Below are 23,221 nucleotides of genomic sequence, written 5' to 3' on the forward strand. Positions count from 1 at the left end.
CAGTGTTCTTGCCTGGAGAATCCCAGGGACGGGGAGCCTGGTGGGCTGCCATCTCTGGGGTTGCACAGAGTCGGACAGGACTGAAGCGACTTAGCAGCAGCAGCAGTAGTAAAATAGGTGATATGAGCCATCAGAGGCAGGCCAGAAAGAAAACGTCCGAATCACTTCTATTTCGATCCCCATAAAACCACCAGTGTTATCTGACTACCTAAGATCTTTTACTTCATCAAATGAAAATAACTGGTGGCTCAGACTGTAAAGAATCTGCCTGCAATACAGGAGACATGGATTTGATTCCTGGGTTGGGAAGATTCCCTGGAGGAGGAAATGGCAACCTATTCTGGTATTCTTGCCTGGAGAATTCCATGGACTACCTACAGTCCGTGGGGTCGTGGCAAAGAGTCCGACATGCCTGAGTGACTAACACCTTCACATTCATTGTATGCTGTCACTGTACCAGGAACTACTCTAAGAAATTTACATGTGCTAATTGAATGAATCTTCACGGAAAACTCAGTGGGTAGTTAGGACTCTTCTCTCCATTTTATGGGTGCGAGGACAAGAGCACAGCTGGGTAGAATGCAGGCAATCTGATGCCAGAACCTCCACTCTGAGCCTCTATTTCTTCAGTTCTAACACATACCTTTGCACCTTTATCTCTGAAATGGCAATGCTTTGTGCAATTGCAATCATCACAATCAATTGTGATGCTACAGAATGCTCAATAGCTTTTTGTTGTTACATTAGAAATATTCAGAAACACTCATGCTTTCCTGACTGCTGCATGTCTATAATTTATATCATTACTCAGTCAGTCAGGTCAGTCGCTCAGTAGTGTCCGACTCTTTGCAACCCCATGAACCGCAGCACACCAGGCCTCCCTTGTCCATCACCAACTCCCGGAGTCCACCCAAACCCATGTCCATTGAGTCGGTGATGCCATCCAATCATCTCATCCTCTGTCGTCCCCTTCTCCTCCTGCACTCAATCTTTCCCAGCATCAGGGTCTTTTCAAATGAGTCAGCTCTTCGCATCAAGTGGCCAAAGTATTAAATGACAAATAAAATTTAAATTTTAAGATGTATAATTAAGCTCAAAGTCTACATTTCTATATAAAACTTTCTTTTGTGATCATCAAGTAAGCATCAGTGATATAGTAAGCTACCACTCTAAGTCAGTTCCAAATAGCCAGATCTTTGTAGGGGCTCTTGTTAGTTGAGTAACATCTAAATAAATGTCTATCTTTGGGTTAAGGAACTAAGAATACTCCTGTGTGGCCTTTGTTAAGGCCAAGATTTCTAGACTGACTAACCACAAGGGTCTCAAGGGAATAACAAACCTTTGCTCTTTCTGTCACCTTATTGTACCCATTCCAGAATCACTTTAATTTTTACATGAGTTTTAAGGAGCAGAGTGTCTGTATTTTAGATTGCAAAATAACATCTTCCCCCAATTTTTCCATTGTGTACTCTTGGTTTCAATCTGAATTATGGCTTCAAAATGTTGCCTCAGAGAAGACTTATTTTACAAAGTGACTATAGTTTTAGAAGCCACTCACTCATGTTACTGCAGGTCCATGAACTGACCTCCCTGCACATCTGACCTGGAAGAATATATCACTCTTCCTCTGTCATTGTTTACCCCTGCTCTTTCACATCCTCTGCCCCAGCACTGTTCTGTTTTGTAAGCTTTCCCTGTTTTCAGCTGTGAATCATATCTGTCTGATTACCTTAGTGTGGAGTGAATGGACACCCTACGGAATATTTGTATTTTAAATCATGGTGTTGGAGAAGACTCTTGAGGGTCCCTTGGACTGCAAGGAGATCCAACCAGTCTATTCTGAAGGAGATCAACCCTGGGATTTCTTTGGAAGGAATGATGCTAAAGCTGAAGTTCCAGTACTTTGGCCACCTCATGCGAAGAGTTGACTCATTGGAAAAGACTCTGATGCTGGGAGAGATTGGGGGCAGGAGGAGAAGGGGACAACTGAGGATGAGATGGCTGAATGGCATCACTGACTCGATGGACGTGAGTCTGAGTGAACTCCGGGAGATGGTGATGGACAGGGAGGCCTGGTGTGCTGCGACTCATGGGGTTGCAAAGAGTTGGACACGACTGAGCAACTGAACTGAACTGAACTGTAGGATGAAAGACCATGATACCTGTGAAAACCTATTTATAGTATGTTCGAATAAGAATAAGGGGGCTAGATTTCTTGTGGCAAGTGGGATGGAGTGGGGAACAATTCCACAGCCCTTCTAAAATCTTAACCTCCAGGTACTAATACCTTTACCAGCCCAAAGAGGCTTGACCCCTATGAACAGACAAGAAAGGGATGAAACAAAATGTATAAGGGATCCAAACAGCAGCATAGACACTTACCTTAAACATACGAGGCATTTCCTTTCTCGTAGGAACAAAATCAGAGGGCCAGACTGAACTGACAGAAAACGCTCCATCCCTGAAGGAAAAGCAAGACTCTGGGAGTGAATTGCCTGAAAGTGAGTAAAATGATACAAAAACATAATCCTCAAACTTAATTTCCCTAACTTTTAACATTCTTTTTTGTAGGAACTGACAGTGATCTAAATATTGTAACAGCAATTCTCAGCCAGTTACATATTATCAGAAAACCCAAGTTAACCCTGGGCTGTTCATGGAGGAGTCAACTCCCTGTGACTCCCTATTCACTGGTGGCTCAGACGGTTAGAGAAGGAAATGGCAATCCACTCCAGTACTATTGCCTGGAAAATCCCATGGACAGAGGAGCCTGGTAGGCTACAGTCCATGGGGTCGCAAAGAGTCGGACAAGACTGAGCCTTCTATGGGTAAGAAAGGAGCACATGTCTGACTGCAAAGCCATTGGCCCTAGAGTATGGGCCATATGCCCTCAGATCAGCTTGCTTGTGTATTTTGTCAATGTTACTGAGATACACTTGGCATGTAATAAACTGCATATTTAAAGTAGACAGTTAGATAAGTTTTGATTTATGTATACACCTGTGAGACCATCACCACAATGGAGATAATGAATGTACCCATCACCCCTGAGTTTCTTGGAACAGCTGTGTAACCCTTACCTTTCTCCTTCCTTGGAACTCTTCCTCACTCCCCCACTGATCCGCTTCCTGTCACTCTAGATTAATTTGCATTTTCTAGCACTTTATAGAAATGGAAAGGTGCACTATATATTCTTTTTGTCTGACTTTTTCTTAGCATAATAATTTTGAGTGCATTAGTGTTGCTGCATGGATGAATACTTCATTTCTATTTATTGATGAATAATATTTCATTGTATGGATATGCCACAGTGGATCCATTTACCCATTAGTGAACATTTGGCTTATTTCAAGTTTCGGGTGTTTTAAATAAAGGTGTTATGTATGTTCATGTCTGTCTTTGTGGACATACGTGTTCTCTTGGGGAAATACCTAGGAGTAGAATGACTAGATTATATATTCAGTTCAGTTCAGTTGCTCAGTTGTGTCCGACTCATTGCAACCCCATGGACTGCAGCACACCATGCCTCCTGTCCATCACCAACTCCCAGAGTTTATTCAAAATCATGTTGATTGAGTCGGTGATGCCATCCAACCATCTCACCCTCTGTCTTCTCCTCTTGCCTTCAATCTTTCTCAGTATCAGAGTATTTTCAAATGAGTCAGCTCTTAGCATCAGCTGGCCAAAGTATCAGAGTTTCAGCTTCAACATCAGTCCTTCCAATGAATATTCAGCACTGATTTCCTTTAGGATGGACTGGTTAGATTTTCTTGCAGTCCAAGGGACTCTCAAGAGTCTTCTCCAACACCATAGTTCAAAAGCATCAATTCTCTGGTGCTCAGCTTTCTTTATAGTCCAACTCTCACATCCATACATGTCTACCAGAAAAACCATACCCTTGATTAGATGGACCTTTGTTGGCAAAGTAACATTTCTGCTTTTTAATACGCTGTCTAGGTTGGTCATAATTTTTCTTCCAAGGAGTAAGTGTCTTTTAATTTCATGGCTGCAGTCACCATCTGCAGTGATTTTGCAGCCCCACAAAATAAAGTCTGTCACTGTTTCCACTATTTCTCTATCTATTTGCTGTGAAGTGATGGGACCAAATGCCATGATCTTTGTCTTCTGAATGTTGAGCTTTAAGCCAACTTTTTCACTCTCCTCTTATATATTAGGTGTGTGTTTAACTTTTAAAATATTTTTCAAAGTGATTATATGATTTACAAAGCAATGTAAGAGAGATTTAGGGCTTCCACATCTAGGTCCTCCAATGCTTGAAATAGTCTTTAATTTTAGCTTTTCTTATGGATATAAAGTGATATCTCATGGTTGTTTTATTTGAATTTCCATTGGAAAAGACCCTGATGCTGGGAGGGATTGGGGGCAGGAGGAGAAGGGCACGACAGAGGATGAGATGGCTGGATAGCATCACTGACTCGATGCACATGAGTTTGAGTGAACTCCGGGAGGTGGTGATGGACAGGGAGGCCTGGTGTGCTGCAATTCATGGGGTCACAAAGAGTCAGACATGACTGAGCGACTGAACTGAACTGAACTGAATAATTAATGACATTGAGCATCTGTTAATGTGTTTATTTGACATATGTATCATCTTCTCTATTGAAGTATCTTTCCAAATTCTTGCCCTTTTTTAAATTGAGCTATTTTCTTATTATTGAGTTTAAAGAATACTTTTACATATTTGGTATGTAAGTTCTTTTTCAGATATTTTATTTGCCACCAGTTCACCATTTCTATTACTTCTCTTAACAGAGTATTTCAAAGAGCAGAAGTTCTAAATTTGATGAAGTCCAATTTATCAATGTTTAAATTTTATCTGTTGTGCTTTGATGTTATATCTAAACATTATTTGTCTTATACAAGATCAGAAAGGCTTTCTCCTACGTTTACTTCTAGGTACATTACAGCTTTAGGATTTTCATTTCATTCTATGGTATATTTTGAGTTAATTTTTATACATAGCAAAAAGTACAGATCAAAGTTGATTTTTAAATATGTGGATATCTAAAATTCCATACCATTTGTTGGTAGCTATTGTAAGATGTTGAAAATACTGTACATATTAAAGTAACAGAATAGAAAATATAGAAATAATTTACATATATATGTTATACATGTATTATAAATATATATGGTTTATATGTATATTATATATATTCTATATATTTGGGTATATTTATTAATTTGTTCTTTATTTCAAAATTGTTTTGGCTTTTCTAGCTCTTCTGCATTTCCCTATGAATTTTAGAATTAACTTGTCAATTTCTTTTTTTATATTAAACACTCTCCAATAAATTTTTTTACATATACATATATTCACTCTCTTTTAGATTCTGTTTCCATACAGAATATTGAGTAGTGTTCCCTGGGATACACAGCCAGTCCTTATTAGTTATCTATTTTATATATAATAGCATATATGTTTTCATTCCAATTCCAAAGCAAGGCAATGCCAAAGAATGCTCAAACTACCACACAGTTCCATTCATCTCACACACTAGTAAGGTAATGCTCAAAACTCTCCAAGCCAGGCTTCAACAGTACATGAACCAAGAACTTTCAGATGTTCAAGCTGGTTTTAGAAAAGGCAGAGGAACCAGAGATCAAATTGCCAACATCCGCTGGATCATGGAAAAAGCAAGAGAGTTCCAGAAAAACATCTATTTCTGCTTTATTGACTATGCCAAAGCCTTTGACTGTGGATCACAAGAAACTGTGGACAATTCTGAGAGAGATGGGAATACCAGACCACCTGACCTTCCTCCTGAGAAATCTGTATGTAGGTCAGGAAGCAACAGTTAGAACTGGACATGGAACAACAGATTGGTTCTAAATAGGAAAAGGAGGATGTCAAGGCTGTATGTTGTCACCCTGCTTATTTAACTTATGCAGAGTACATCATGTGAAATGCTGGGCTCGATGAAGCACAAGCTGAAATCAAGATTGCTGGGAGAAATATTAATAACCTCAGATATACAGATGACACCACCCTTATGGCAGAAAGCGAAGACCTAAAAAGCCTCTTGATCAAAGTGAAAGGAGAGTGAAAAAGTTGGCTTAAAGCTCAACATTCAGAAAATGAAGATCATGGCATCTGGTCCCATCACTTCATGGGAAATAGATGGGGAAACAATGGAAACAATGAGAGACTATTTTGGGGGGCTCCAAAATCACTGCAGATGGTGACTGCAGCCCTGAAATTAAAAGATGCTTGCTCCTTGGAAGAAAAGTTATGACCAACCTAGACAGCATATTAAAAAGCAGAGACAGCACTTTGCCAACAAAGGTGTGTCTAGTGAAAGCTAGGGTTTTTCCGGTAGTCATGTATGGATGTGAAAGCTGGATCATAAAGAAAGCTGAGCACCGAAGAATTGATGCTTTGAACTGTGGTGTTGGAGAAGACTCTTGAGAGTCCCTTGGACTGCAAGGAGATCCAACCAGTCCTTCCTAAAGGAAATAAGTCCTGAATATTCATTGGAAGGACTGATGCTGAAGCTGGAACTCCAATACTTTGGCCACCTGATGCAAAGAACTGACTCATTTGAAAAGACCTTGATGCTGGGAAAGATTGAAGGTGCGAGGAGAAGGGAATGACAGGATAAGATGGTTGGATGGCATCGCTGACTCAGTGGACGTGAGTTTGAATAAACTCTGGGAGTTGGTGAAGGACAGGAAGGCCTGGCTTGCTGCAGTCCATGGGTTCGCAAAAAGTCGGACATGACTGAGCCATTGAAGTGAACTGAATTGAAGTGTATAAGTGTCAGTTCCAATCTTCCAATTTACCCCTCTCCCCACTTACCTCCCAGTGACCATAAGTTTATTTTCTACATCTGTAACTCTATTTCTGTTTTGTAGATAAGTTCATCTGTAGCCTTTTTTTAGAGTCCACATATAAGTGATACCATATGATATTTATCTTTCTTGTCTGACTACTTCACTCAGTAAAATAATCTCTAGGACCATCTATGTTGCTGCAAATGGCATGATTTCATCTTTTTCATGGCTGAGTAAGTAATATTCCATTCTATATATGTACCACAATTTCTTCATCCACTCCTCTGTTGATGGATATCTAGGTTGCTTCTATGTCTTGGCTATTGTAAATAGTGCTGCTGCAAACATTGGAGTGCATGTATCTTTTCAAATTAGAATTTTCTCTGGATATATGCCCAGGAGTCCATAGTGCTAAAGCTGTGGTTTTATCAATAGTCCTGCACAGATGGAAGAGCTGGACCATAAAGAAGGCTGAGTGCCAAAGAACTCAGGTTTTTGCATTGTGGTGCTGGAGAAGACTCTTGAGAGTCACTTGGACTGCAAGGAGATCAAACCAGTGAATCCTAGAAGATATCAACCCCAAATGTTCATTGAAAGGACTGATGCTGAAGCTCCAATCCTTTGACCACCTGATGCAAAGAGCTGACTCACTGGAAAAGACCCTAATGCTGGGAAAGATGGAAGGCAGGAAGAGGAGGGGGTGACAGAGGATGAGATGGTTGGATGGCATCATTGACTCAATGGACATTAGTTTAAGCAAACTCCAGGAGACAGTGGAGGACAGGAAAGCCTGGCATGCTGTAGTCTATGGGATCTCAGAGTTGGACACAACTTAGTGACTAACCAACAACAACAACAATATGCCCAGAAGTGGGATTCCTGGATCATATGGTTGCTTTATTTTTAGTTTTTAGAGGAACCTCCATACTGTTCTCTCCATACTGTTGCCACTAGCAGTGTATAAGGGTTCCCTTCTCTCCATACCCTCTCCAGCATTTATTGTTTGCAGATTTTTCTGTGATGGCCATTCTGACTGGTGTGAGGTGATACCTTATTGTAGTTCTGATTTGCTTTTCTCTAATAATTAGTGATGTTGAGCATCTTTTCACCTGCTTTTAAACCATCTATATGTCTTCTTTGGAGAAATGTCTCTTTAGATCTTCTGTCCATTTTTTGATTGGGTTGTTTAGTGTTTATATATATATATATATATATATATATATATATATATATATATATATATATATTGAGCTGCATGAGCTGTTTGTATATTTTAGAGATTAACCCCTTGTTGGTTTCTTCACTTACAAATATTTGCTCCCATTTTGAGGGTTGTCTTCTCTTTTGTTTATGGCTCCCTTTGCTATGCAAAATCTTCACAGTTTAATTAGGTCTAATTTGTTTATTTTTGTTTTTATTTTCATTAGTGTACTCTAGGAGTTGGATTGAAGCGTGTCAGTTTCTATAAAAAGAATTAAGAAGCTTACTTCCCCTAATGCTCCATCTTGGACACCTTACATCTGTCAGTGTGACCCTCAGTTTTTCAGTCTTGATGACTTAAAAACCTCAGTACCATCTGGTATTGTTACTCTTTTCTTCATCTTTCTTTTTTCTGCCACTCACTATGTCCCATGAGGTAACTTCAGTAATATTTCCTGCACCCATTTTTCTTTGGTAATTCCTGCAGCCACCATTCTAATGCAGACTCTTATCTGAACTGAAGGATGGACAGTTGCAGACTGGACTTCTTGGCTCCAGCACTGCTTTCATTTTCTCTGTGCCCAGCATCACACACACACACACACACACACACACACACACACACACGCACACACACACACTTCTAAACTAACTTTTGATTAAAAATCTACTTCCAGAGTAACCTTACTAAAGTCACCTTCAAGATTATCTTCTTTCCTGTATCAGTTATTCAATGTACTACCAAATTTCTGACAAAGCTATTAGCTGAGGTAAAGAATATAGAAAAGTGTTTGTTGCTGAGGAATCAAAATAAGATAGGATGAATATGCAGACCCACAGAATCTGTGATAAGCAGAAAATTCAGGCTGAGCAAGCATACAGCCATCACAGTACAGGTTACACCTGGTAAAGTAGTATAAAGGAATAATATGAACAAGTTACTCAGGACCTGAACCATAGGAAGTGGAGGAACCACCCAGGGAGTGTGCAGAAAAGGAAGGAAAGAAGGCCAAGGGCAGATGCTCTGAGATACTAAGAGGAAAGTTAGAGGCGCCAAAAAGATTCAGAAAAGTTAGGGAGAGCAGAGAACATACGGCATTTTCCTAAATTGGATACACTTGCTATAATTTCACTGATTCAGTATTTTTTATTAAGCACTTAAACAGTGTCTGGAGTGAAGTCAAAAACAGCAAAGTAAGGGTCTCTGAATGCTCTCTCCTTCATTAAAAAAAAATGAGAAAACTATCAAATTCATCAGAAACAACCTTTGCAGAACTTATAAATTACCCAAGTTTTGTGGCAACCTGAGAAGAATTAACTTTTTAGAAAAATAACTGAACCTTGGTAAGAATTATGAGCTTTGTGGTAGTTTAACTTGCCCTGGTGCTATGCTCTATTTCCAGCTCCTCAGTAGACTTGAAAAATGGAAGTCTGTGTTCACAGTACATCCTAGAAGCCTCTAGACACCTGAGGAAGCTAGAAAGAGGAGAAAGAAGGAGAAAGGAGTTGGTGTATGACTTGATTCAGAGCTCTGCATGGGAAAGGTCTATTCCCCAAGGGGCACTTAAAGAAAAGAATTTCATACAAGTATTTTAACTGCATAGCTGCTTACCCAGTACTTAGCAGTCAGACAAGAACTATATATTAACCAAAAATCTTAAAAGGAAAAGACAGAAACTGAGATATCCGTAAGGGTTCTGAAAAGTTCTGACATATTGCTAAGAATCTTGGTCATCATGTACACGCATAGAACTGTGAACATACTTAGGGTTATGTATATGCTCCAGAAAGACCAGAGAAGGACACACGTTCTCACCTCTGACACTGGATTTGTATATAAATGGTTTTCATCAGATTTTGGAGGCTTTCAGACATTATTTCTTACAATGTTCTTGAGCATTTGCACAAGAAGAAAGTGTTGTAAACTGCCTGGTGGAGTGTTGAAGAAATGTCCCATTTGCACACAGAGCCCTTCAGCAAAGTCCAGGAAATTCATCAGTTCCAAATGTTTAAAGACATCTCTGCAAAATCATTAGCTGACTACTAAGTTAACAAAGGGGAAACTTCAGTAACCATATATGACTAAGAATAAAGACTTTACAGATTAGTTGAGGCACAAAAGTATGACCAATACACAAGGAAAAAGAGCATCTCTGAGGAATGCCAGATGTTGGATTTACCAAATAATCAGCTATTTTAAATACATTTGAAGACCTAAGTGAATCCATGCCTAAAGAAATAAATAAAAGTATGATAATAATGACTCAACAAACAAGAAATATAAATAAGGAAATATAAATCATAAAATAGACCCAGACAGAAATTCTGAGGTTGAAGAGTACAATAACTGAAATGAAAAATTTACCAGAAGGGCTCAGCAACAGATCTGAGCAGGCAGAAATGAGAACCATTGAACTTGAAGATGGGACAAATAATACCATCCAATCTGAGGAAAAGAAAGAAAAAAGAATGAAGAAAAATGAACAGAGCATCAGCGTCCTTTGGGAAACCTAAAGAATGCTAAAATATGTTTAATAAAAGTTCCAGAAGGAAAGGAGAGAAGATGGGGTAGAAAAAAATAATTCAGTGAAAATCTCAAATCAATTTATAATCTAACTTCCCATCTTAGGAAACTAGGAAAAGTAGAGCAAACTAAACTCAGATCAAACAGAATGAAGGAAATATAAATTTCAGAGTGGAAATTAATAAAACAGATAGTAGAAAAATAAGAGAAAATGAAGAAAACCAAACAAAATTGACAAACTTTTAGCTAAACAACCAAGAAAAAATCAGAGAAACCTCAAATTATTAAATTCAAAAATAAAGTAGGAAAGAAAAATAGAATAGTTACATTACTTCTGATCTTCCAGAAGTTAAAAGGAAACAAGGAAATACTATGAATAAGTTTATGCCCACCCCCCAAATTAAACAGTTTTAACTGAAATGAAAACACAAGTCCCCCCAACCAGGAAACTTTCACAAGGCACTGGTCCAACCCCAATGAAGGAGAGCAGACTCTGAAATTAAGAGGAATGAAAAGAAATGAGGACAACATTAAGTGCACCAACATTTGAATGATAGGAATCTCAGAAAAAGAAGAGAAAAAAAAAGGTATGAGAAAACTTTTGCAGAGATTGTAGTCAAAAATTTCCTAACAAGGGAATGGAAATAGCCACCCAAGTGCAGAAAGCCAAGAGAGTCCCATACAGGATAAGAGAGAAACATGCCAAGAAACATATGAATCAAACTAACAAAAATTAAAAGCAAAGGAAAAAAGATTAAAAGCATCAAGGGAAAAGCAACAAATAACATATCAGGGGATCCCTATAAGGCTAACAGCTGATCTTTCAACAGAAACTCTGCAGGCCAAAAGTGGGTAGTAGGATAACTTAAAGTGATGAAAGGAAAAAAAAAACTTACTACCAAGATTACTTTAAGCAACAAGGATCTCATTCAGATTCAAAGGAGAAATCAAAAGCTTTACAGATAAGCAAAAGTTAAGAGAATTCAGCACCACCAAACCAGCTTTACAACAAATGCAAAAGAAACTTCTCTAGACAGATAACACAAGAGAAAGAAAAGGCCTACATAAAAAAACCCAAAACAATAACATAAATGATAATGGGATCATACATATCAAAAATTACCTTAAATGTAAATATATTAAATGTTCCAGAAAAAAGACATTGATTGGCTGAATGGATACAAAAACAAGACCCCTCTATATGCTGTCTACAAGGGACACTTTTCAGACTTAGGGATACATTGTGACTGAAAATGAGAGGCTGGCAAAATATATTCCATGTAAATTGAAATCAAAAGAAAGAAGTAGTGATGCTTTCTTATTTCAGTTAGAACTGTTTAATTTGGGGGGGTGGGCATAAACTTATGCATAAACTTGAAACTTATTCAAAGCTCTATTTTATCAGATAAAATAGATTTTTAAATAAAGACTAGACAAGAAAAGACACTACATAATGATCAAGGGATCAATTCAAGAAGAAGATATAATAATTATAACATTTATAAATGTATATGCACCCAACATAGAAGCACATCAAATCAATATGTAAGGCAAATGCTAACAACTATTAAGGGAAATTGGCAGTTAATTTGGCAATAATCACGGGAGACTTTAACACCCCATCCACACCAATGGACAGATCAACCAGACAGAAAATGAATGATATATTGGGACATTTGTACCTAATTGATATTTACAGAGCATTCCATCCAAAAATAGTAAATTTCACTTTTTTCTAAAGTGCATGTGGAACATTCTCAATGATAGATCACAAATCAAGCATCAGTAAATTTTTAAAAAATTGAAATTATTTCAAGTATACTTTCTGACTGCATGCTATAAGATTAGATATTATCTCAGGGAAAAAAACTATAAAAATCACAAACACATGGAGGCTAAATCATATGCTTCTGAAGAATGAAAATGTCACTAAAGAACCCAAAGAGGAAAAAAAAAAAAAAACCTGGGAGCAAATGAGAATGAAAACGTGACAACTCAAAACCTATCAGATGCAGTAAAAGCTGGCTAAGAGAGAAGTTTATAGTAATACAAGCCTACCTCAAGAAACAAAAGAACCATCAAGTAAACAACCTAACTACACTTGTAAAACAACTAGAAAAAGAATAATAAAAATACTCCAAAGTTATATATCCTGAGGAAGCCACAGTTCTAAAAGACACATATACCCCAGTGTTCATTGCAACACTATTTACAAAAGCTAAGACATGGAACCAGCCTAGATGTCCACTGATAGATGAATGGATAAAGAAGATGTGGTATGTATATACAATGGGATATTACTCTGCCATAAAAATGAACAAATTTGAATCAGTTCTAGTGAGATGGATGAACCTAGAGCCTATTATACAGGTAAGTCAGAAGGAGAAAAACAAATATCATATATTAACGCATATATCACTGGAGAAGGGAATGACAGATCACCTCAGTATTTTTGCCTCAAGAACCCCATGAACAAGGGACATGCTCAGATAGCAGAGTAGAAGGATGTGCATTCATCTCCTGTGAGAGAACCAAGACTGCAACTAGCTGTTGAACAACCATCGGCAAGAGTTCACTGGAACCCACACAAAAAAAACGATACTTCATATCCAAAGACAAAGAAGAGGCCACAGCGAGACAGTAGGTGGGGTGCAATCACGATAAAATCAAATCCCATACCCTCCGGGTAGGTGACCCACAAAGTGGAGAACAATAGTACAAAAGAAGTTCTGCCACTGTTGTGAAGGTTCTGAACCCCACGTCAGGCATCCCAGCCTTGGGATCCAACAAAGGGATGAGAATCCCTAGGGAATGTGGCCTTGAAGGCCAGTGGATTTGACTATATAGGGTTTCCACAGGACTGGGGGAAACAGAGACTCCAGTTTTGGAGGGGAAAAAACAAAATCTTGCATGCATCAAGACCCAGAGGAAAGGAGCAGTGATCTTACAAGAGACTGAACCAAAACTACCTGCTAGTGTTGGAGGGCCTCCTATGGAGGCGTGGGTCAGCAAGGGCTCATCACAGGGACAGGGGCACTGGCAGCAGCAGGCTGAGAAAGTCCCCCTTGACACAAACTCTCTTGGATTTAACCCTATCTTAGAGCCTAGGGCTGGGTTACCTCAGGCCAAACAACTAACAGAGAGGGAGTGCAACCCCGTCTATCAACAGATATTTGGATTACAGTTTTACTGAGCAAGGCTCTGCCCACCAGAGCAAGACTCAGTTTTTCCCACTGCCAGGCCCTCCTTCAAGAAGCTTACACAAGCCTCTTAGCCTCATCCATCGGAAAGCAGACAGAAGAAGCAAGAAGAAGCACAGTCCCACAGCAGCTAAAACAAAAATCATATTACAGAAAATTAATCATGGTGAAAAAGGAGAAATTTATGTCCTAGATGAAGGGACAAGATAAAACCCCAGAAAACAGCTAAATGAAGTGGAGATAGGCAAATTTCCAGAAAAAGAATTCAGAATAAGGATAGTGAAGATGAGCCAGGATCTCAGGAAAACAATGGAGAAGATGCAAGAAGTGTTTACCAAAGACCTACAGGAACTAAAGAACAAACAGAGATGCTACTAGAAGGAATCAATAGCAGAATTACTGAGGCAGAAGAAGGGATAAATGACTTGGAAGACAGAATGGTGGAAATCACTGGCACAGAACAGAATATAGAAAACAGAATGAAAAGAAATGAAGATAGTCTGAGACTTCTGGGACAACATTAAATGCACCAACATTCACATTATGGGAATCTCAGAAGGAGAAGAGAAAGAGAAAAGACCTAGAAAATATTTGAAAATAGCTGAAAACTTCCCTAACATGGGAAAAGAAGTAGTCAATCAAGTTTAGGAAGCACAGAGTCTCAGGCAGGATAAACCCAAAGAGGGAAACACCAAGACACACAGTAATCAAACTGACAAAAATTACAGACAAAGATAAAGTATTGAAAGCAACATGGGAAAACAACAAATAACATACAAGGAAGCTCCCATCAGGTAATCAGTTGATTTCTCAACAGAAACTACAAGGCAGAAGGGAATGGAACAATATATTTAAAGTGATGAAAGGGAATAATCTACAACTAGGAATACTCTACCCAGCAAGACTCTCTTTCTGACTTGATGGAGAAATCAAAAGCTTTCCAGACAAGCAAAAGTTAAGAGAATTCTGCACCAACAAACCAGCTTTACAACAAATGCTAAAGGAACTTCTCTAGGCAAGAAACACAAGAAAAAAAAAGACCTACAGAAAATAAATCCAAAACAATTAGGAAAACGGTAATAGGATCATACATATCGATAATTACCTGAAATGCAAATGGATTAAATGTACTACAAAAGACATAGACTTGCTGTGTGGATGAAAACATGTGCATGTATGCACTTCCACTTAGCACATGACTCTGCTCAACCCCCTAAATTGTACATAATTATTTTATATTGTTAAGTCAATCATGTTCCCATTATGACCTGAAAAAAAAAAAAAGAATCCCATTAACAGTATGAAAATATAAAAGATATGACACTGGGAGATTAGCCGCCACGTCGGTAGGTGTCCAATATGCTACTAGGGAAGAGCAGAGAAATAGCTCCAGAAAGAATGAAGAAGCTGGGCCAAAAATGAAGGGGGCAACAGAGGATGAGATGGTTGGATGGTGTCACCAACTCAATAGACAGGAGTTTGAGCAAACTCCAAGAGGTAATGAAGGACTCGAAAGCCTGACATGCTGCAGTCCATAGAATCGCAAAGAGGTGGACATGACTTAGTGACTGAAAACAACAAATACCACATATATATGGAATCTAGAAATATGGTATTGATCAACCTATTTGCAGGGAACCAATGGAGAAATGCTGGGCTAGAAGAAGCACAAGCTGGAATCAAGATTGCTGGGAGAAATAGGAAAAGGAGTAGGTCAAGGCTGTATATTGTCAGCCTGCTTATTTAACTTATATGCAGTGTACATCATGAGAAACGCTGGACTGGAAGAAACATAAGCTGGAATCAAGATTGCCAGGAGAAATATCAATAACCTCAGATATGCAGATGACACCACCCTTATGGCAGAAAGTGAAGAGGAACTAAAAAGCCTCTTGATGAAAGTAAAAGAGGAGAATGAAAAAGTTGGCTTAAAGCTCAACATTCAGAAAACGAAGATCATGGCATCCGGTCCCATCACTTCATGGGAAGTAGATGGGGAAACAGTGGAAACAATGTCAGACTTTATTTTTGGGGGCTCCAAAATTGTTGGGACCTAACAAACACCATGATAGGCTTCAGGGACTAAGGTAGGACTCACAGGAAAGGCTGAGTCATTGCCCAGTGAGGTCATCCCCGCGGATGCCAGGACTTGTCTAATCAGCATACTCCCTGTAACCTGGTTTGAGTTTATCAGGACGTAAAAGACATCCCCCTGCAGCCAATAGCCAATTAGCAAATACTAGGAAACTCCTGCAGCCAATCAGCCCTTGCGAACTCTCTGTTCTAAAACCTATAAATACTGCTGTAAATCTGGGCTCGGGGCTCCTTGCTCCACTCCACTGCATTGGATATGGCGGGAGCCCTAGCTTGAACTAGAAATAAAACCCCTTCCTGCTTTTGCATTGCTGTGGACGTCTTATTCTCTCAGTTTTGTGGACTCGACCCTGGCCATAACAAAAATCACTGCAGATCGTGACTGCAGCCGTGAAATTAAAAGACGCTTACTCCTTGGAAGAAAAGTTATGACCAACCTAGATAGCATATTCAAAAGCAGAGATATTACTTTGCCAACTAAGGTCCGTCTAGTCAAGGCTATGGTTTTTCCAGTAGTCATCTATGCATGTGAGAGTTGGACTGTGAAGAAGGTTGAGTGCCAAAGAATTGATGCTTTTGAACTGTGGTGTTGGAGAAGACTCTTAGGAGTCCCTCGGACTGCAAGGAGATCCAACCAGTCCATTCTAAAGGAGATCAGCCCCGGGATTTCTTTGGAAGGAATGATGCTAAAGCTGAAACTCCAGTACTTTGGCCACTTCATGCAAAGAGTTGACTCACTGGAAAAGACTGATGCTGGGAGGGATTGGGGGCAGGAGGAGAAGGAGACGACAGAGGATGAGATGGCTGGATGGCACCACTGACTCGATGGACATCAGTCTGAGTGAACTCTGGGAGTTGGTGATGGACAGGGAGGCCTGGCGTGCTGCAATTCATGGGGTCGCAAAGAGTCGGACATGACTGAGCGACTGAACTGAACTGAATCACTGCAGATGGTGATTGCAGCCATGAAATTAAAAGACGCTTACTCCTTGGAAGGAAAGTTATGACCAACCTAGATAGATAGCATATTAAAAAGCAGAGACATTACTTTGCCAACAAAGGTCCATCTAGTCAAGGCTATGGTTTTTCCAGTGGTCATGTATGGATGTGAGAGCTGGACTGTGAAGAAAGCTGAGCGCCGAAGAATTGATGCTTTTGAACTGTGGTGTTGGAGAAGACTTGAGAGTTCCTTGGACTGCAAGGAGATCCAGCCAGTCCATTCTAAAGGAGATCAGTCCTGGGTGTTCTTTGAAAGGACTGATGCTACAGTTGAAACTCCAGTACTTTGGCCACCTCATGCGAAGAGTTGACTCATTGGAAAAGACTCTGATGCTGGGAGGGATTAGGGACAGGAGTAGGGGACGACAGAGGATGAGATGGCTGGATGGCACCACTGACTCGATGGACGTGAGTCTGAGTGAACTCCGGGAGTTGGTGATGGAGAGGGAGGCCTGGCGTGCTGCAGTTCATGGGGTCGCAAAGAGTCGGACACGACTGAGAGACTGAACTGAACTGAACTGAATGGAGACACAGATGTAGAAAATGGACTTGTGGACACTGTGGGGATGGAGTGGGATGAATGGAGGAAGTAGTTTCAACATATATACACTATTGTGTGTAACATAGGTAACTGGTGAAAAGTTGCTGTGTAACACAGGAAACCTAGTCTGGTGCTCTATGACAACCTAGAGGGGTGGGATTGGTGAGGGCAGGGAAGAAGGAGGCTCAAGAGGGAAGGTATATATATATAATTATGGTTGATTTATGTTGTCATACATCAACACAACTTTGTTAAGCAATTTTCCTCCAATTAAAAAATAAATTAAAAAAATAATGTAATAAATTATGGGAGTTAAGGGAAAAACAACAATGATCTCAAGAGACCCGAAAAACCATGTCAATATCCAACAACACCTTTCCAGATAAAAAGACTCAACAAACCAGGAAGAGAGGCCAGTTTCTGAACCTGACAAAGGGCATCAGCCATGAAAAATGAAGTACTGATAGATGCTCCATGGGTGCGTCTTGAAAAATTATGCTTAGTGAAAGAAGCCAGTCACAAAATTCTACATATTTTATGATTTCGATTATATAAAAATTTAAAATAGGCAAATCCATAGAGATGGAAACAGGTTAATGGGGCTGGGGGCAGTGGTGAATGTAGAGTGACTGCGAATTAATAAGGGGTTTTTTTTTGATGTGATTAAAATCTAAAATTAGTTTATGGTGATGGTTTTACAAGCTTGTGATATACTAAAAACCAGTGGATTGCACATTTTTAAGTGGTGAATTTTATAATACATAATATCTCAATGTAAAGAACTATTGGTTTTGAGGTTGTATTTCCTTTCCTGTTATACACATGTGCTGTTCTATGCTAAGTCACTTCAGTCATGTCTGACTCTTTGTGACCCCAGGGACTGTAGCCCACCAGGCTCCTCTGTTTCTGGGATTCTCCAGATAAGAATACTGGAGTGGTTGCCATGCCCTCCTCCAGGGGATCTTCCTGACCAAGGGATCAAACCCGCAGCTCCTGCATTGCAGGCAGATTCTTTACTGCTGAGCTAACAGGAGGCCCTGCTATAAACACATGCAAACATAATAAGAAAATAAACTTCTGACTTAAAAAAAAGAAACTCTTACAAATATTACACAGTTATAATCCACATCTAAGAGGTAATGATGCAAACTTTAGGCAAAAATCTTTTTTAAAGTCCTCACGGCAATGGTGAAAATTGGGAACTTAAGTTGTGACAATACTACTTAAAAGAATATCAGAAACCACTTTTATTCCAGATCTTGTTTTGATAAAAACATTCTCCCTTTCAAAGCTTACCTCATGTCAATCACTTGACTCACTACAACACTGGGTTTTGAGTCTTCTTCGTTCATATCATATAGGAAGAGTTTGAAGTCACAAACTACAGCCAATGCCCTCTGCCATCCTCTTTTCCTGCCTGCTTTCTTTGGAATCTTTAGTTTTTATTTTTCAAGAAACAAATAAAAGGAATCCAAGCTGAAACATCAAACACTACACAATTATGACATACAAAATTAAAACAATACAAGTGTGTTACAAACCCTTTTCTTGTTAAAAGATTGGAACCCAACAACATAACATGATTGAAATTTAAAAGCAAGGCAATTCTTTTGATTACTGAATAACTCATGTGTGTGAAAAATATATTAATTCTATTTCAATTAACACAAGCAATTCATTCAAATAACAGTCACAGCTTTGCCTCTAAGGTAACATTAAATTCAAATTTGGTAACTCCAAAATCGCTTCAGATTTTAAATATTTCTCAGGAAGATTTTTTTTTCACTTTTAATCTCATAAGTTATTATTGCTGACTGGAAATCAAAGTTACATTATTAGGACAGATTTTAGCATTTGTTCATTGCAAGGTAATGTCTAAACAGAAAACTTTGGGAAATTTGAAAATGTCCTATTGGGAGCAGCTACACTTAGTTTTGAAATCATATTCTTAGGATGCAAAAAATATTTTCAATTTAATATAATTAATACTGTATAACATATCATAAATACTTCTGACAAATATTGTACATGCATTTTGAAAAGTGATTAATAAACTCTTCAAGAGTTCATGGGAACCCAGAACATTGCCACTTACCCAGACATGGCCTTCATATGCTGTTCCCAAGCCTTTCTGTGGGTCTAGACAGAAGGCACCTTTCTTCTGATGAAAAGGCACTGGACAAGCTCTTGGAGCTTTTTCTACACAGGCTGTGTGACATGAGAACCCACATGCTTTTTGAAGGAAATAGAGAGATATGATTGTAGCAGGTAAAATGGGTTGATTCCCTCAACCCCCACTGCATTTCTGTCTACTCTATCCTAGAGATAAAAATGCTGAAAAACTACCTGTCCCAGACTCCCTTGGAACTAAGTTTTGGACCTGACATAAGTTCTGCTGGTAAGATAACCTGTGAGACTGAATTGAGTCAAGCTAGGACAGGGAGGCCTGGCGTGCTGCGATTCATGGGGTGGCAAAGAGTCGGACACGACTGAGCAACTGAACTGAACTGAGGAGAGCTGTAAAATGCAGCACGTTGATTTTACTGGCTTGGATACTGACAGGGAGTGACAGCTGCAGGAATGGCTTCTGAATTTGATGGGAGCTCTCTTAACTCCGCAGCAGCAGGGTGTTTCTTGACACTGGCAGACGTTGCAGGTTTTGAGGGCTGCAGCGGTAGTGGCAGCTTCCAGATTCACCATCTTCCTGTGACACTGGTGGGAGCTGTTCCAGGCTCAGCAGAGACTGAGAGATGCTGGCAGCAGGAAACGCTCTGAGAACTCAGCTCAGAAGCTGCCTCTGCTGCCCTCGGAGGATTGCATGGGCACATAATTCCCCATGTAAAGTCCCACTTTGTTTAATATGCTGGGGTGCATTTATGGTTAAGGCATCTCTGATTGTCATAGTGCTGAGGACAGGAAAGCTGTCTTACTCTGCACCATGTGTTCCTGAGTGGGCACTCGAGAGACTGGCTATTAATACAGAGTCTGTTTCCTAGGATGAGGTATGAGGTGTCAGTGCGGTACTGTGATATACTGTTTGATACTTCCAAAACTATATTTCTTTCTTTCAATGATTTCATAATAAATTCAATGAGTAAAATAAAAGGATTACAACTCAAGGCTAGCATTCTATTTTCCTGTCACATAAGCTGGTGAATGTGGTCCTCACACTCTACTATTGCTATAAACAACAAAATGTATCTAAACACATTTTCCTAATAACTGCGGCCCTGCCTGAAGACTACACAGCACACCTCCCTGGGGTGCTTTCACGTGGGCTGTGAGGGGATGAGGCTGTTTGGAGCTGCACAGTGCAGAGGTCTCTTCAGAAGCCCCCATATGAAATAGATTCAGAGGGATTTTTAGTAACGCGATCAGTTCACTGTCATGCTTCCACAATTCAAAGAGAACGAAATTTCTGACTGAATGTTTGTGTTCCTTCATAAATGATATATCGAAATCGTAATCCCCATGTCATGGCGTTTGGAGATGGAGTCCGTATGAGGACATGGGAGTGGAGCCCTCGAGAATGGGATCAGCGCCCTTACAAAAAAGACCGCACAGAACTCCTTGTCTCCTCCACCAGTTGAAGACACAGCAAGCAGGCAGCCGTCTGCAGCCTGCAAGAAGGCCTCCCCAGAACTGGGCCATACTGACATTCTGGTCTGAGACTTCCAGCCAGTGAGGAACATATGACTGTGTTTGGAAGTCACCCAGTCTCTGTACTTTGTTATGGCGCTGAGTTGGCTAAAACACTTAGATACAAGTATTAGGAGTCTGACTCCATGTATCCCTCTCTCAGATCTCACCGTCACAGGTGCAGCCTTGTCTTATCAAACCCACCATCAGAGACGTGCACTGGTGACACTTGGTGGGAGCAGTAAAGGATGTGAGGAAAAACCGGTGGGCCTTATGCTATAAAACAAAGAGACCAAATGCACATTGTTAAACAACTTTGAACAGGTGATTCTGGTGATTCCTTCAACCTCTCCTGCCCCAGACAAAGAAAAGCAGCGTTCCCTTTTCTCACCAGCATTTAAGATTCTCGCCCCTAAGTACTTCATAATTGGAAAATTCTGATTTAAAAAAATACCAAGAAGAGAAAGGGGGTGCGGAGGAGGAGAAGAAGAAAGAGAACTATTTAAGTGGTGATCAAACGTACATTGTTACTACTTGGAAGTAGTAGCAATAAAGCCTGACTTTTATTTGAGCTGATATGCTCTGAACATTTAAAAAATTCTAGACTGACAAATTCTTCAAATCATTCCTTTATAACAAATAGAGTCAAAATTGCCTATGTATACATATTTTTATCTGGGAGGGGTAGCAAAAATAATATGGTTTTTAAAACCTTCTTTAGAAGAAAGAGTAATTTCAAAATTTTATCTCTACAGCAAATTATGTGTTTCATTTTCTACTATCAATAAAAAAGAAATGTGCTCCAGGAAATGGAACACTCCTATTAAGTTAAGCAAGACCTGTTATACCTTCAAGACAGAAGGCACCCTGAAATTTCTCACTGAAACCCCAATAACTAAAGTTGTAGATGTTTTCACAGAATTATCAAGTTGACAACCCACTATAGATGTTCCATTTCTGTATCATGTCTTTCTGACCTGAAATTATTGTCGTAAAATAGCAATATGTATAACAAAATTATAACAAAATCTGGTTTTCCTAAACATTAGTTGGCCAGTTTTCTCACCTTCCTTGTGTCTGTTTCCTAATCTGTGAGGGGGACAGACTTGCACTCCCTGCCGTGTGCCATGGGTGGTGTGTGTACAGGGGCTACTTGCCCTTTCTCAGATGATCAATCTATTCCTCTCTTCAGCACTGCAAGTCACCCCTGCCTCCTGAAGAATCTGGTGTCTCTAGTTCCTGAATGCTTCTAGGTGTGCAAAATCTTAATTATCTTGTGACTTAGCAAGACCTTTCTAAGCCCTTGACATTCAGATTTTTCAGCCTTCCTAACCTCTCACTCAGGTTCTTCCATCTTCCAAAATTACATTGACTTATTTGTCTACATTTTCTCTCTCTTTGGTTGGGTTAGTAAGTTTCATTAGAAAGCAAAAAAAAAAAAAAAAAAAAGTATGCATTTTTGAATCTGCTATGTTTAACCAGAAGTCTCCAAGGAAAATAAGAAGGAAGGAAGGAAGGGAAAAGAAGGGAAGGTAAGGGGTAGGTTAGAGACCAAAACCAACTTGTCATTTTTCAAAAACTTGCTAAATTCATAACTAAATCAAGTACCTTAGTTGGAAAGAGGATTCTACTATGACATTCCTTTCTCTTTATTGTTGGTGTGTGGACTGGAAGGTGAGCAGAATCTGTGATCTGAAACAAAAAGACAAAAATAAAGATAGGTAAGTCACCCATATCACCAAAATGATCAGAATTAAATTATTTCTCAAGTAAAGCAAAAGAATTATATTTGCTATACAAAAAAACAGTAAAAATAAAATTCTCACAGGGCAAAATATATGTTTTAAGTAATTTAAATCTCTGCTTTTAGTTTCTATTAAAAATATACTTATTTCATATCCTATATTTCAATTTGGCTATTTTAAAATATATGTCATAACATGTAGACTATATTAAAGAAGAATTTTATTTTTTGGCTGAACCCTGCAGCCTGTGGAACTTCCTCTAGCATGTACTGAACATATGACAACTGCAGTGGAAGCATGGAGTCTTAACCACTGGGCTACCTGGGAAGTCCAAAAGAAGAATAGTAATCCCAAACATATTTGAAAGATAATTTTAACAAGTAGATACATGATCAGACTCTTCAAAAGATTTTTGAACTACTAGTTTTATAAATGTAGAAGTAATTTATGATTTGAAATCTGCAGAAATATACTGAAACAGTTA

General features: G+C 39.2%; 1 protein-coding gene across 1 annotated transcript in view; it reads right to left on the bottom strand.

Annotated features, from left to right (window-relative positions):
* Positions 1 to 2,422: 2,422 nt before the first annotated feature.
* Positions 2,423 to 23,221, bottom strand: part of LOC138080647 (serine/threonine-protein kinase MRCK alpha-like) — a 62,457-nt gene continuing 41,658 nt past the window's right edge. The window contains exons 7-11 of the mRNA XM_068973523.1: positions 22,601 to 22,684; positions 21,163 to 21,268; positions 19,449 to 19,585; positions 18,650 to 18,786; positions 2,423 to 2,480 (exon numbers count right to left, since the gene is read on the bottom strand). Of these exons, the coding sequence (XP_068829624.1) occupies positions 2,423 to 2,480; positions 18,650 to 18,786; positions 19,449 to 19,585; positions 21,163 to 21,268; positions 22,601 to 22,684 (522 nt within the window). The remainder of the gene's footprint in view (positions 2,481 to 18,649; positions 18,787 to 19,448; positions 19,586 to 21,162; positions 21,269 to 22,600; positions 22,685 to 23,221) is intronic.

Source organism: Capricornis sumatraensis, chromosome 6, assembly GCF_032405125.1.
Source record: "Capricornis sumatraensis isolate serow.1 chromosome 6, serow.2, whole genome shotgun sequence".
Taxonomy (NCBI): Eukaryota; Metazoa; Chordata; class Mammalia; order Artiodactyla; family Bovidae; genus Capricornis; species Capricornis sumatraensis.